Below are 14,678 nucleotides of genomic sequence, written 5' to 3'. Positions count from 1 at the left end.
GTGTGCTTAGGGTCGTTGTCCTATTGGAAGGTGAACCTTTAACCTGGTCTGAGTTCCTGAGCACTCTGGAGCAGGTTTTCATCAAGGATCTCTCTGTACTTTGCTCCGTTCATCTTTCCCTCGATCCTGACTAGTCTCACAGTTCCTGTCGCTGAAAAACATCCTTACAGCATGATTCTGCTACCACCATGCTTCACCGTAGGATGGTGCCAGGTTTTCTCCAGACGGGACGCGTAGCATTCAGGCCAAATAGTTCAATCTCGATTTCATCAGACCAGAGAATCTTGTTTCTCATAGTCTGAGAGTCCTTTAGGTGCCTTTTGGCAAACTCCAAGCGGGCTATCATGTGCATTTTACTGAGGGTCGGCTTCCGTCTGGCCACTCTACCATAAAGGCATGATTGGTGGAATGCTGCAGAGAGAGTTTCCTTCTGAAAGGTTCTCCCATCTCCACAGAGGAACCCTGGAGCTCTGTCAGAGTGACCATCGGGTTTTTGGACACCTCCCTGACCAAGGCCCTTCTCCCCCGATTGCTCAGTTTGGGGCCGGGCGGCCAGCTCTAGGAAGAGTCTTGGTGGTTCCAAAGTTCTTCCATTTAAGAATGACGGAGGCCACGGTGTTTTTTTTTTTTTTTTTGATTGACGCAGAAAAAGCTCTGATTCATCCAGAAATAATCAATCCAGTTTTACTTAATGTCACACAGTGCACCCAGAGCTGCTGTAGTGGCCTTGCAGAGAGGACTTCATTTCACACAGTGTCCCCAGAGCTGCTGTAGTGGCCTTGCAGAGAGGACTTAATGTCACACAGTGCCCCCAGAGCTGCTGTAGTGGCCTTGCAGAGAGGACTTAATGTCACACAGTGCACCCAGAGCTGCTGTAGTGGCCTTGCAAAGAGGACTTAATGTCACACAGTGCCCCCAGAGCTGCTGTAGTGGTCTTGCAGAGAGGACTTAATGTCACACAGTGCACCCAGAGCTGCTGTAGTGGTCTTGCAGAGAGGACTTAATGTCACACAGTGCACCCAGAGCTGCTGTAGTGGTCTTGCAGATTGAGACTCCTGCCCTTGATGCCTTTGGCAGGAAAAGCAGCGATTTTATTCATTTCATTTGGAGGCTAAATTTAAACTGGAATTAAGGTTCCAGTGGATTATGTGGTTAGGCAGCTCTGTTCGTCTCTATCTCTCTAGGTGGCAGGGACTTGGGGACATGTACTTACAGGGACCCAGAAATTGGTGAATGATAAAGCTTACTTATTAAAGACTTCCACCTCCTCTCCTCCTCCCCTCCTTCTCCCCCAGTACCTCCAGGAGGCTCTGAGTAAGAACAACACGGTAATCCAGTTCCTGACCCCGGCTGTCAACAGGTCCTCTGAGACCCATTTGTTCAGGACCTTCATCCAGCTGGACAACTGGGGGAGGGAGCTCAAGCCCTTCAACTACCACCCTGACCCCGCCTTTGACCCCCTCACCAAGAAGATCATCACCCAGACCTCCATCATTGTCGTCACTGTGAGTATTAGAGGCTGATAGGGTCCATAAATGTACTATGTTATGTTTAGGCCCCGAAATGTTCCTGACCTAGTTACAGGCTACAACTAGGGCCTTGAGTTTTTTCCGGTTCCTCCTGACTCATAGTTACAGTATGTTGTTACCTACAGTACGTCCAATAATTCCTTACCATGTTCCACCTCCAGGGCCGAGGTTTCGAAAAAGCCATGACAGCCAAAGAGGCCCAAGCGTTTGTGGGGGATGTCCCGTGCTATGTCAACGCCCTCCAAGATGACAAGCTGTTCTTGGATCCCCCGTCCAGCCAGCCCCAGGCCCGCTCCAAACGCCACCGCAGACGTAGAGACACCAGCTCCGACCCATTGGACCTGCTGGTGAGAATACACACACACACACACACACACACACACACACACACACACACACACACACACACACACAGATCTATCTTTGCTATCTTTTAACTTATCTGCAGTTTCCTAAAGATGAGTTATTGAAATCTGCTTGCCAAAATAGATTCAGAGTAACTTGTCTGTCAGGGCAACTTAATGTTAACAGTTGCCATTATTGGTTTGAAGGCATTCTCCTATCTACAGTTTTGGTAATAATAACGCTCCTGCTGCTACCTGTGTGTGTTCCAGATTAAGTTTGGGAATGGCGAGTGGGTGGTGGGCTCTGTGCACTACGAGAGCAATAATGAGGTTCCTCTCTTCATCATCATCCCTGCTGTCATCATCCCCATGCTGCTCATCATCCTCGTCTCCGTCTACTGCTACAGGTAGGCTAGATAACCAGAATACAGGACAGTTACACCATGCCACCTTAAGGCTAGATAACCAGAATACAGGACAGTTACACCCTGCCACCTTTAGGCTAGATAACCAGAATACAGGACAGTTACACCATGCCACCTTTAGGCTAGATAACCAGAATACAGGACAGTTACACCCTGCCACCTTTAGGCTAGATAACCAGAATACAGGACAGTTACACCCTGCCACCTTTAGGCTAGATAACCAGAATACAGGACAGTTACACCATGCCACCTTTAGGCTAGATAACCAGAATACAGGACAGTTACACCATGCCACCTTAAGGCTAGATAACCAGAATACAGGACAGTTACACCATGCCACCTTAAGGCTAGATAACCAGAATACAGGACAGTTACACCATGCCACCTTAAGGCTAGATAACCAGAATACAGGACAGTTACACCATGCCACCTTTAGGCTAGATAACCAGAATACTGAACAGTTACACCATACCACCTTTAGGCTAGATAACCAACATACAGGACAGTTACACCATACCGCCTTTCTCCATGACCAACATACAGGACATTTACACCATACAGTTCCACCTTTAGGCTAGATATCCAGAATACAGGACAGTTACACCATACCACCTTTAGGCTAGATAACCAACATACAGGACAGTTACACCATACCACCTTTCTCCATTACCAACATACAGGACAGTACACCATACCACCTTTCTCCATGGATGTGGGGGTGACAACTTCATTTGGTGTCAAGGGATCCAAGCCAGCCGAATGGTGCGCAATACCCAAAAATGTACAATGTTACATGAGTTAGTGTTCATGTTGGTGTCGGTTTTTGTCTCTGTTCATTGCTCTGCCCATGTTAATGATTGTGTTGTGTGCACAGGAGGAAGAGCCAGCAGGCAGAAAGAGAGTATGAGAAGGTGAAACACCAGCTGGAGAATTTGGAGGAGAGTGTACGAGACCGCTGCAAGAAAGAGTTCACAGGTACTACATTATAACCACAGCTGTCAAGCATAACTGTCTAAGGCCACCAAGGGTCTTCATTACACTTCATTAAACCTCATATTAAGTACTTCATCTACACATCCATACATCTATGTATCTTCATCAAGACATGATTTAAAGTAACGCATATTGTAGTTTATGTTTGTGTTGCTTTAAAGTCTCAGGATGAGGACATGTGCAAGGTACTCAGATGTTTCTCCTTTGCCTTCCCAGACCTGATGATAGAGATGGAGGACCATACCAACGAACTGAGCGAAGGGCGAATCCCCTTCCTGGACTATAAGACCTACACGGACCGCGTCTTCTTCCTGCCCTCCAAGGACGGGGCCAACGATGTGATGATCACGGGCAAGCTGGACATCCCTGAGGCACGGAAGGCCATCGTGGGCCAGGCCCTCAACCAGTTCTCTAACCTGCTCAACTCCAAGACCTTCCTCATCAATGTAAGGCCCCTTCAGACTTCTTAACTGTGTTTGTAATGGTGCATCTATGGCTGGCTCTTTTGTCTCCTTTCCTTCATCTAAACCGAGAAAAGGTGAAAGCTGTGTTGGTTACCTGTTGGATATGTTTGATGCTTGTACCAGTCCAATTCCTTCATATAGGGCAGAAGAAGTAAAGGAGACATGGAGAGATGGCTATTTCAGATGATTGCAATCTCCCTTCCATTGTTTACAGTTAAAGATTTATCCACAGTTTATGTTAACTGGATTACCATTAACTGCATATTCCGTTGAACTCCACTGTGTGTGTAGTTCATCAAGACCTTGGAAGGACGTCCAGACTTCAACGCCCGGGCCAAGGTGTACTTTGCATCCCTGCTGACGGTGGCTCTGCATGGGAAGCTGGAGTACTACACGGACATCATGAGGACCCTGCTGCTGGAACTCATGGGGAACTACGTCGACAGCAAGAACCCCAAACTCATGCTGCGCAGGTCGGGACCACCAACCGCTGTCACTTACAGTAGCTACCATTCCTCAAAGTAGTTCTGGTAGTTCTACCTATTGTAGATTTAGTTCAGGTAGCTCTAACGATTGTAGATTTAGTTCTGGTCATTCTACCTATCTTAGATTTAGTTCAGGTAGCTCTAACGATTGTAGATTTAGTTCTGGTCATTCTACTTATCTTAGATTTAGTTCTGGTAGTTCTACCTATCGTAGATTTAGTTCAGGTAGCTCTAACGATTGTAGATTCAGTTCTGGTCATTCTACCTATCTTAGATTTAGTTCTGGTAGCTCTACCTATCTTAGATTTAGTTCTGGTAGCTCTACCTGTCTTAGTTTTAGTTCTGGTAGCTCTACCTATCGTAGATCAAGATAGGTATACAACAACCTTACCATGAAATGCTTACTTACAAGCCCCCAAAATAAAGTTAAGAAAATATTTACTAAATGAACTAAAGTTTTAAAAAAGTAACACAAAATAACAATAACAAGGCTATATACAGGGTGTGGGGGGGTACAGGTTAGTTGAGGTAATTGAGGTAATATGTACACGACCAGTCAAAAGTTTTAGAACACCTACTCATTCAAGGGTTTTTCTTTATTTTCCACATTGTAGAATAATAGTGAAGACATCAAAACTATGAAATAACACATATGGAATCATGTAGTAACCAAAAAAGTGTTAAACAAATCAAAACATATTTTATATCTGAGATTCTTCAAATAGCCAACATTTGCCTTGACAGCTTTGCACACTCTTGGCATTCTCTCAACCAGCTTCATGAGGAATGCTTTTCCAACAATCTTGAAGAAGTTCCCAGATATGCTGAACACTTGTTGGCTGCTTTTCCTTCACTCTGCGGTCCGACTCATCCCAAACCATCTCAATTTGGTTGAGGTCGGGAGATTGTGAAGGCCATGCAGCACTCCATCACTCTCCTTCTTGGTCAAATAGCCCTTACATAGCCTAGAGGTGGGTTGGGTCATTGTCCTGTTGAAAAACAAATGATAGTCCCACTAAGCCCAAACCAGATGGGATGGCGTATCGCTGCAGAATGCTGTGGTAGCCATGCTGATTAGGTGTGGCTTGAATTAGAAATAAATCACAGACAGTGTCACAAGCAAAGCACCCCCACACCATCACACCTCCTCCTCCATGCTTCACGGTGGGAGATCATCTGTTCACCCACACCGCGTCTCACAAAGACACAGCGGTTGGAACCAAAAATCTCCAATTTGGATTCCAGACCAAAGGACACATTTCCACTGGTCTAATGTCCATTGCTTGTGTTTCTTGGCCAAAGCAAATCTCTTCTTCTTATTGGTGTCCTTTAGTTTCTTAGCAGCAATTCAACCATGAAAGCCTGATTCATACAGTCTCCTCTGAACAGTTGATGTTGAGATGTGTCTGTTACTTGAACTCTGTGAAGCATTTATTTGGGCTGCAATTTTTGAGGCTGGTAACACTAAAGAACTTATCCTCTACAGCAGAGGTAATTCTGGGTCTTCAATTCCTGTGGCGGTCCTCATGATAGCCAGTTTCATTATAGCGCTTGATTGTTTTTGCGACTGCACTTGAAGAAACTTTCAAAGTTCTTGAAATGTTTTAGATTGACTGACCTTCATGTCTTAAAGTAATGATCGACTGTCATTTCTCTTTGCTTATTTGAGCTGTTCTTGCCATAATATGGATGTGGTCTTTTACCAAATAGGTCCAACTTCTGTATACGCCCCCTACCTTGTCACAACACAACTGATTGGCTCAAACGCATTAAGAAGGAAAGAAATTCCACAAATTAACTTTTAACAAGTCACACCTGTTAAATGAAATGCATTCCAGGTGACTACCTCATGAAGCTGGTTGAGAGAATACCAAGAGTGTGCAAAGCTGTCATCAAGGCAAAGCGTGGCTATTTGAGGAATCTCAAATCTAAAATACATTTAGATTTGTTTAACACTTTTTTGGTTACTACATGATTCCATATGTATTATTTAATAGTTTTGATAGCTTCACTATTATTCTACAATGTAGAAAATTGTAAAAATTAAGAAAAACCATTGAAAGAGTAGGTGCTCTAAAACTCTTGACTGGTAGTGTACATGTAGGGGTAAAGTGGCTATGCATAGATAATAAACAGCGAGTAGCAGCAGTGTAAAAAAAGGGGGGGGGGGGGTCAATGCACATAGTCCGGGTAGACATTTGATTAATTGTTCAGCAGTCTTATGGCTTGGGGGTAGAAGCTGTTAAAGAGCCTTTTGGACCAAGACTTGGCGCTCCGGTGCCACTTGCCATGCGGTAGCAGAGAGAACAGTATGACTTGGATAACTGGAGTCTTTCACAATTTTTTGCGCCTTCCTCTGACACCACCTAGTATAGAGGTGATGTACTGTGCCGTACGCACTATCCTCTGTAGCGCCTTGCAGTCAGATGCCGAGCAGTTACCATTCCAGGCGATGATGCAATTGGTCAGGATGCTCTCGATGATGCAGCTGTAGAACTTTTTGAGGATCTGAGAATCCATGCCAAACCTTTTTAGTCTCCTGAGGGGGAATAGGCGTCGTTGTGCCCTCTTCACAACTTTGTTGGTGTGTTTGGACCATGATAGTTTGTTGGTGATGTGGACACCAAGGAACTTGAACCACTACAGCCCGGTCGATGTGAATGTGTTCGGCCCTCCTTTTCTTGTAGTCCACGATCAGCTCCTTTGTCTTGCTCATGTTGAGGGAGAGGTTGTTGTCCTGGCACCACACTGCCAGGTCTCTGACCTCCTCCTTATACGCTGTCTCATTATTTTCGGTAATCAGGCCTACCAACATTGTGTCGTCAGCAAACTTAATGATGGTGTTGGAGTAGTGCTTGGCCACACAGTCGTGGGTGAACAGGGAGTACAGGAGGAGACTAAGCATGCACCCCTGAGGGGCCCCGTGTTGAGGATCAGCGTGGCAGATGTGTTGTTGCCTACCCTTATCACCTGGGGGCGGCCCGTCAGGAAGTCCCGGATCCAGTTGCAGAGGGAGGTGTTTAGTCCCAGGGTCCTTAGCTTAGTGATGAGCTGAGCTGTAGTCAATGAACAGCATTCTCACGTAAGTGTTCCTTTTTTCCAGGTGGGAAAGGGCAGTGTGGAGTGCAATTGAGATTGCGTCATCTTTGGATCTGTTGGGATGGTATGCAAATTGGTGTGGGTCTAGGGTTTCCGGGATGATGGTGTTGATGTGAGCCATGACCAGCCTTTCAAAGCACTTCATGGCTGCCGACGTGAGTGCTATGGGGCAGTTGTCATTTAGACATTTTTCCTTGGCATTCTTGGGCACATAGACTATGGTGGTCTGCTTGAAACATGTACAGTGGGCTCCAAAATTACTGGCACCCCTGACTGGCAATTCACAAACAATACTTAAAAAAATATAAACCATATAATTATAGAGATAAACTCAAAATACCAACATATGAAAAATACTGTACTTTATTAATGTTTCAATGGAACCCACCAAAATAATTAATTGATTTAATTAAAAATCTCTGTCCTCCAAATCAAGGTTTCACAATTAATGGCACCCTTAAATATTATTGTAAATAACATCTACCAAAATTAAACCAGGAATTAAATTCCACTTATTTAAGTTTATCTAAGTGTTAAGGAACTACCGTAAATTCCGGACTATAAGCCACAACTTTTTTCCCACGTTTTGAACTTCGCGGCTTAAACAATGACGCGGCTAATATATGGATTTTTCCCGCTTTCAAATTTGTGGGTCCTGACAGCGTGGAGCATTGTCAAAAAATCCACTATCATCAACGGGTTTCGAAAGGCTGGACTGCTGCGTGTTGAAGAGGGCTCAGCGGGGATTTGCCTCCGGATGAAAGTGACGAGAGCGACAATGAAAACGATCCAATATCGGATGAAGCAATTCTGAGGCTATTCAACTCCGACACCGAAGGAGATGGTTTCAGTGCACAGGAGGAGGAAGATAGTGACCAATGACTTTCTTGGTAGGCTACTGTTTACTGCTAATTTTAAATTTTTTGTTACAAGCCGTGTTTCGTTTAAGCCTATTTATTTTTGTTACAAGCCGTGTTTCGTTAAAGCCTATTTATTTTTGTTACGAGCCGTGCTTCGTTAAAGCCTATTTATTTTTGTTACAAGCCGTGTTTCGTTAAAGCCTATTTATTTTTGTTACAAGCCGTGTTTCGTTAAAGCCTATTTATTTTTGTTACAAGCCGTGTTTCGTTAAAGCCTATTTATTTTTGTTACAAGCCGTGTTTCGTTAAAGCCTATTTATTTTTGTTACAAGCCGTGCTTCGTTAAAGCCTACTTATTTTTGTTACAAGCCGTGTTTTGTTAAAGCCTGTGTAAAGTTAATTTGTTTCAATGTACCGGTAGGCACCTGCGGCTTATAGACATGTGAGCCTTATTTATGTTCAAAATAAAAATAAAAAAAATTCAGTGGGTGCGGCTTATATTCAGGTGCGCTTAATAGTCCGGAAATTACGGTATATTGAGCCATTACATCACTTCCTTTTTCACTAGGGTATAAAAATGAGGTAACACGCATGCAATATCCCTTTGTCATCCAACACCATGAAGAAAACAGAAGAACTGGCCGTTCAAAAGGGACAGATGGTCGTAGACCTTCATAAATCTGGTAACGGCTACAAGAAGATCCACAAACGATTGAATATACCACTGAGCACTGTCAGGGCAATTATTTAAAAATTCAAAAGATATGGAACAGTTGAAAACCTCACGGGTGGAGGACGCAAATGCATTTTGAGGAGGATTGTGAGAGAAGCAACAAAATCCCCAAGAATCACTGTGAAAGAATTGCAGGCCTTGGTGGCGTCTTGGGATCACCAGGTTTAAAAAAGCACCACCAGACGCCACCTCCACAATCACAGGCTCTTTGGAAGGATTGCCAGAACAAAGCCTTTAATGACCCCAAGACACAGACGCAAGCGCTTGGAGTTTGCCAAACGTCATTTAAATTATGATTGGAAGAAGGTGCTCTGGTCAGATGAGACCAAAATTGAACATTTTGGTCAGATACAGCATTGGCATGTTTGGCGTCAAAACAGAGATGCATACAAGGAGAGGCACCTCATACCCACGGGGAAATATGGTGGTGGGTCAGTGATGTTTTGGGGCTGTTTTAATTTCAGAGGTGCAGAGGCACTGGTTAAGATTGATGGCATAATGAATTCCACCAAGTATCAGGCAATTAAGGCTGGCAATCTGGTTGCCTCTGCCAGAAGGCTGGGACTTGGCCATATGTGGACTTTCCAACAAGACAATGACCCAAAACATACCTCAAGATCCACACAGAAATGGTTCTGTGACAACAAAATCAATGTTCTGCCATGGCCATCTCAGTCGCCGGACCTCAATCCAATCGAAAACCTGTGGGCTGAGTTGAAGAGGGCAGTTGATAAGCGCAAACCCAAGAATGTGAAGAATCTTTAAAGGATCTGCATTGAGGAATGGTCCAAAATCCCTCCAAACGTGTTCCTTAACCTTGTCAAACGTTACAGGGGAAAAAACATGCTTTTATCCGTGCCAGAGGTGGTGGCACTAAGTACTAAATGAGGAGTGCCAATAATTATGAAACCTTGATTTTGGTGAAATGTATTTTGTATTAAACAATTTCATTGATTTTGGTGTGTTCCATTGAAACACTGATAAAGTACAGTATTTCTCAAATGTTGGTATTTTGAGTTTATCTCCATAATTATATTGTTTTCATTTTTTAAAGTGTCGTTTGTGCATTGCCAGTCAGGGGTGCCAGTAATTTTGGAGCCCACCGTAGGTATTACAGACTCGGTCAGGGAGAGGTTGAACATGTCAGTGAAGACGCTTGCCAGTTGGTCTGCGCATGCTCTGAGTACACGCCCTGGTAATCCGTCTGGCCCCACGGCCTTGTGAATGTTGACCTGTTTAAAGATCTTGCTCACATTGGCTACAGAGAGTGTGATCACACAGTCGTCCAGAACAGCTGGTGCTCTCATGCATGCTTCAGTGTTGCTTGCCTCAAAGCGAGCATAAAAGGTATTTAGCCCGTCTGGTAGGCTCGCGTCACTGGGCAGCTCGTGGTTGCGTTTCCCTTTGTAGATCGTAATAGTTTGCAAGCCCTGCCACATCCGACGAGCTTCGGAGCCGGTATAGTAGGATTCAATCTTAGTCCTATATTGAAGCTTTGGCTGTTTGATGGTTCGTCAGGGCACAACGGGATTTCTTATAAGCGTCCGGATTAGTGTCCTGCTCCTTGAAAGCGGCAGCTCTAGCCTTTAGCTCGGTGCAGATTTTGCCTGTAATCCATTACTCTAACTAACCTGTGTCTTTTCAATGTCTCCCACTCTTAAAGTGACTCTGGTATTGTTGGCTATCTCCAGTCCACATTAGAGACAGGTTCCTGAACAGAGCTCAGTTGTCTATTCCCACTGAGTGGTTGTGTAATGTGAACTGTCAATTGTGCTCAGCAGTGTTCGATGGGCTGTTCTACAGTAAAATGTGTGTAATTATTCCCTATAGAGGAGCTCATTATGTGGATTAGTCCATTGTGCTAACATCCACATACACATGACTGTTAGTTGGATGTGCTAATGTCTAACAATGGGCCCTGTGAATGGAGAGGAGTTCTACAGTAGTTCATGCTAAATTTTGCTTTGTATTAGTATTGTGAGATGTGTCGGTCACTCCTGTGTTTTGTCTTCTGTAGGTCAGAGACAGTATGTTGAGATGTGTCAGTCACTCCTGTGTTTTGTCTTCTGTAGGTCAGAGACAGTATGTTGAGATGTGCCAGTCACTCCTGTGTTTTGTCTTCTGTAGGTGAGAGACAATATGTTGAGATGTGTCAGTCACTCCTGTGTTTTGTCTTCTGTAGGTCAGAGACAGTATGTTGAGATGTGTCAGTCACTCCTGTGTTTTGTCTTCTGTAGGTCAGAGACAGTATGTTGAGATGTGCCAGTCACTCCTGTGTTTTGTCTTCTGTAGGTCAGAGACAGTATGTTGAGATGTGTCAGTCACTCCTGTGTTTTGTCTTCTGTAGGTCAGAGACAGTATGTTGAGATGTGTCAGTCACTCCTGTGTTTTGTCTTCTGTAGGTCAGAGACAGTATGTTGAGATGTGTCAGTCACTCCTGTGTTTTGTCTTCTGTAGGTCAGAGACAGTATGTTGAGATGTGTCAGTCACTCCTGTGTTTTGTCTTCTGTAGGTCAGAGACAGTGGTGGAGAGGATGCTGTGTAACTGGATGTCCATCTGTCTTTACCAGTTCCTCAAGGTGATGATATGACACTCTTTGATTCAATATGTTTTTGATATGTCACATACATTGTTAAAGCGTATTTGAAAGGACGTTTGGCACATTTATGTGTGCCATTACAGAAAAATCACGATGTCATGTGAAATCATGTGAAAACGGGATTTTGGAACACTTTACATGATCACGCTTTCACATGTAGTTTCATGTTATCACGTTGCTTTACATGTTGTCGCGTTATCATATTAACTTCACATAAGATCACGTGATCCCATGAAAACATGTGTTTTTGGAACAATGCATGTTATCTTTCCGTAAGGGTATGTGCATGCATGTGTTCAAGGAGCCTACCTGAGTTAAGAGAAGCAATATTTTGTTGACATTTCATAGCCTATATATTTTAACTACAGCATGGCCAAGGTCAAAGTAGAGTGCCAGAGGGTTCTGACTGTACTTTGTCTCTGTGTGTGGTCGTCAGGACTCAGCAGGGGAACCCCTGTACAAACTGTTCAGGGCCATCAAGCATCAGACAGAGAAGGGTCCAGTAGACGCCAGAGTGAAGAAGGCCAAGTACACCCTGAACGATACGGGCCTGCTTGGAGACGACGTGGAGTACTGCGTCCTGGTGAGTTACACCAACCCGTTACCACGGTTACTCCAGCACGCAAACTCGCTGGCATCTCACCGCACTGACAGCTGCTGCTATTGCGCTATTGAGTTCTTCTGAGTCTGTTCAGACAGACTTTTCACTGACTGCCCTGATCTCAATTATGTGTCGCTTCCATGAACCATTTGTATCTTTTTATGCTACGCCTTCACTAGCAATTCAATACCTTTCTGTCATTTTATAATGTTCCTACCTACACTGACGCAATTCAAGTTCTGACTCACTGTATACGTATAGTCTACCTTAGTCAGAAGTGTTTAACTGTATCGTTTTGCTAATGCCAGATAATAAAATCTCAGCTATTTTCTTTTAAGTCTCTCTATATAGAGAAACCCTGTGGTAATACATTTTCCAAGGACAATATCAAATGATACACATTTACAGTTGCAATAGCTCATGTCCTGTGGTTCTGTTAAAGAAGAATGACAAAACAAAATTACACAGTCTTCAATTACAAGTAAATCCTTTGTATAATGTATTGTCTCCCTATCTTGTGGTCAGTTGTTTGGGTTTAGTCTGAATTGACTGATCTGTGTCACCTGGTCAGAGTGAGGGGAGTGAGTCCCCTGCCGGTGGCTGCTCGATAGTCAGCCCAGGACGGGGTGACAGCACCTGTCAGGTGTCAAAGAGTACCACTTGCCTACAGTAGTTGCCGCTGTAATGCTGCCTCAGCAGGCTGACCTCACGGTGGTGGCTCTGTTCCTCCTCTCAGACTCTGCAGGTGCTGGTGCACGGGGAGGGGCCAGATGTGACGCCCGTCAAGGTGTTGAACTGTGACACGGTGTCCCAGGTGAAGGAGAAGATCATCGAGGCGGTGTACAGGAACCTGCCCTACTCACAGAGACCCAAAGTGGACAGCGTCAGTCTGGGTGAGAGGAGAACACACTCACACACACACATCGTCAGTATTCCAAACCATGTGTTGTGAAGATACTGCATTTGAATACATTAACATCAGCAAGCCTGAAACAATTGGCACCATCTACTAGTAAATGAAATGGTGGTGGATGTGAATTTGTATGTGAGTCATGTTGGCTGGTGGTCTGAGCTGCTGTTGTTGCCTATGCCACAGAGTGGCGTCCTGGTTCCACAGGGCAGATCCTGTCAGACCTGGACCTGACGTCCCAGAAGGAGGGCAGGTGGAGGCGCATCAACACGCTGGCCCACTACAATGTGAGTGATGTTCCTCCACAGATTCATCTATTAGATGTCACAGAGAGAAGCCCTAATGCTGCTCTTTACTAATTTAATGTCATTTTTGGGTCAATGTTTTTTATTGAGCACTTTAAAGATTATACAGACAAACAGGTAGAGGGCTGATCCCCTACCGCATCAACCCCACCCCAACCCCCCTGCTCCAACAGAGCCCCACCCCAACCCCCCTGCTCCAACAGAGCCACACCCCAACCCCCCTGCTCCAACAGAGCCCCACCCCAACCCCCCTGCTCCAACAGAGCCACACCCCAACCCCCCTGCTCCAACAGAGACCCACCCCAACCCCCCTGCTCCAACAGAGCCCCACCCCAACCCCCTTGCTCCAACAGAGCCCCACGACAACCCCCCTGCTCCAACAGAGCCCCACCCCAACGCCCCTGCTCCAACAGAGCCACACCCCAACCCCTCTGCTCCAACAGAGCCCCACCCCAACCCCCCTGCTCCAACAGAGCCACACCCCAACCCCCCTGCTCCAACAGAGCCCCACCCCAACCCCCTGCTCCAACAGAGCCCCACCCCAACCCCCCGCTCCAACAGAGCCCCACCCCAACCCCCCTGCTTCAACAGAGCCACACCCAAACCCCCCTGCTCCAACAGAGCCTCACCCCAACCCCCCTGCTCCAACAGAGTCCCACCCCAACCCCCCTGCTTCAACAGAGCCACACCCCAACCCCCCTGCTCCAACAGAGCCCCACCCCAATCCCCCTGCTCCAACAGAGCCCCACCCCAACCCCCCTGCTCCAACATAGCCACACCCCAACCCCCCTGCTCCAACAGAGCCCCACCCCAACCCCCCTGCTCCAACAGAGCCACACCCCAACCCCCCAGCTCCAACAGAGCCACACCCCAACCCCCCTGCTCCAACAGAGCCCCACCCCAACCCCCCTGCTCCAACAGAGCCACACCCCAACCCCCCTGCTCCAACAGAGCCCCACCCCAACCCCCTGCTCCAACAGAGCCCCACCCCAACCCCCCGCTCCAACAGAGCCCCACCCCAACCCCCCTGCTTCAACAGAGCCACACCCAAACCCCCCTGCTCCAACAGAGCCTCACCCCAACCCCCCTGCTCCAACAGAGTCCCACCCCAACCCCCCTGCTTCAACAGAGCCACACCCCAACCCCCCTGCTCCAACAGAGCCCCACCCCAACCCCCCTGCTCCAACAGAGCCCCACCCCAACCCCCCTGCTCCAACATAGCCACACCCCAACCCCCCTGCTCCAACAGAGCCCCACCCCAACCCCCCTGCTCCAACAGAGCCACACCCCAACCCCCCTGCTCCAACAGAGCACCACCCCAACCCCCCTG

At 46.3% G+C, this 14,678-nt stretch overlaps 1 protein-coding gene across 1 annotated transcript in view; it reads left to right on the top strand.

The window, feature by feature from the left end:
* The window catches only part of LOC115192652 (plexin-B2), a 192,887-nt gene that overhangs the window by 173,182 nt on the left and 5,027 nt on the right, over window positions 1-14,678 (top strand). Inside the window, exons 20-29 of the mRNA XM_029751406.1 lie at window positions 1,296-1,505; window positions 1,691-1,876; window positions 2,144-2,280; window positions 3,173-3,273; window positions 3,508-3,737; window positions 4,047-4,228; window positions 11,445-11,511; window positions 11,969-12,115; window positions 12,870-13,026; window positions 13,230-13,330. Of these exons, the coding sequence (XP_029607266.1) occupies window positions 1,296-1,505; window positions 1,691-1,876; window positions 2,144-2,280; window positions 3,173-3,273; window positions 3,508-3,737; window positions 4,047-4,228; window positions 11,445-11,511; window positions 11,969-12,115; window positions 12,870-13,026; window positions 13,230-13,330 (1,518 nt within the window). The remainder of the gene's footprint in view (window positions 1-1,295; window positions 1,506-1,690; window positions 1,877-2,143; window positions 2,281-3,172; window positions 3,274-3,507; window positions 3,738-4,046; window positions 4,229-11,444; window positions 11,512-11,968; window positions 12,116-12,869; window positions 13,027-13,229; window positions 13,331-14,678) is intronic.

Source organism: Salmo trutta, chromosome 4 (assembly GCF_901001165.1).
Source record: "Salmo trutta chromosome 4, fSalTru1.1, whole genome shotgun sequence".
NCBI lineage: Eukaryota > Metazoa > Chordata > Actinopteri > Salmoniformes > Salmonidae > Salmo > Salmo trutta.
This window is presented reverse-complemented; position numbering and strand designations above follow the sequence as displayed.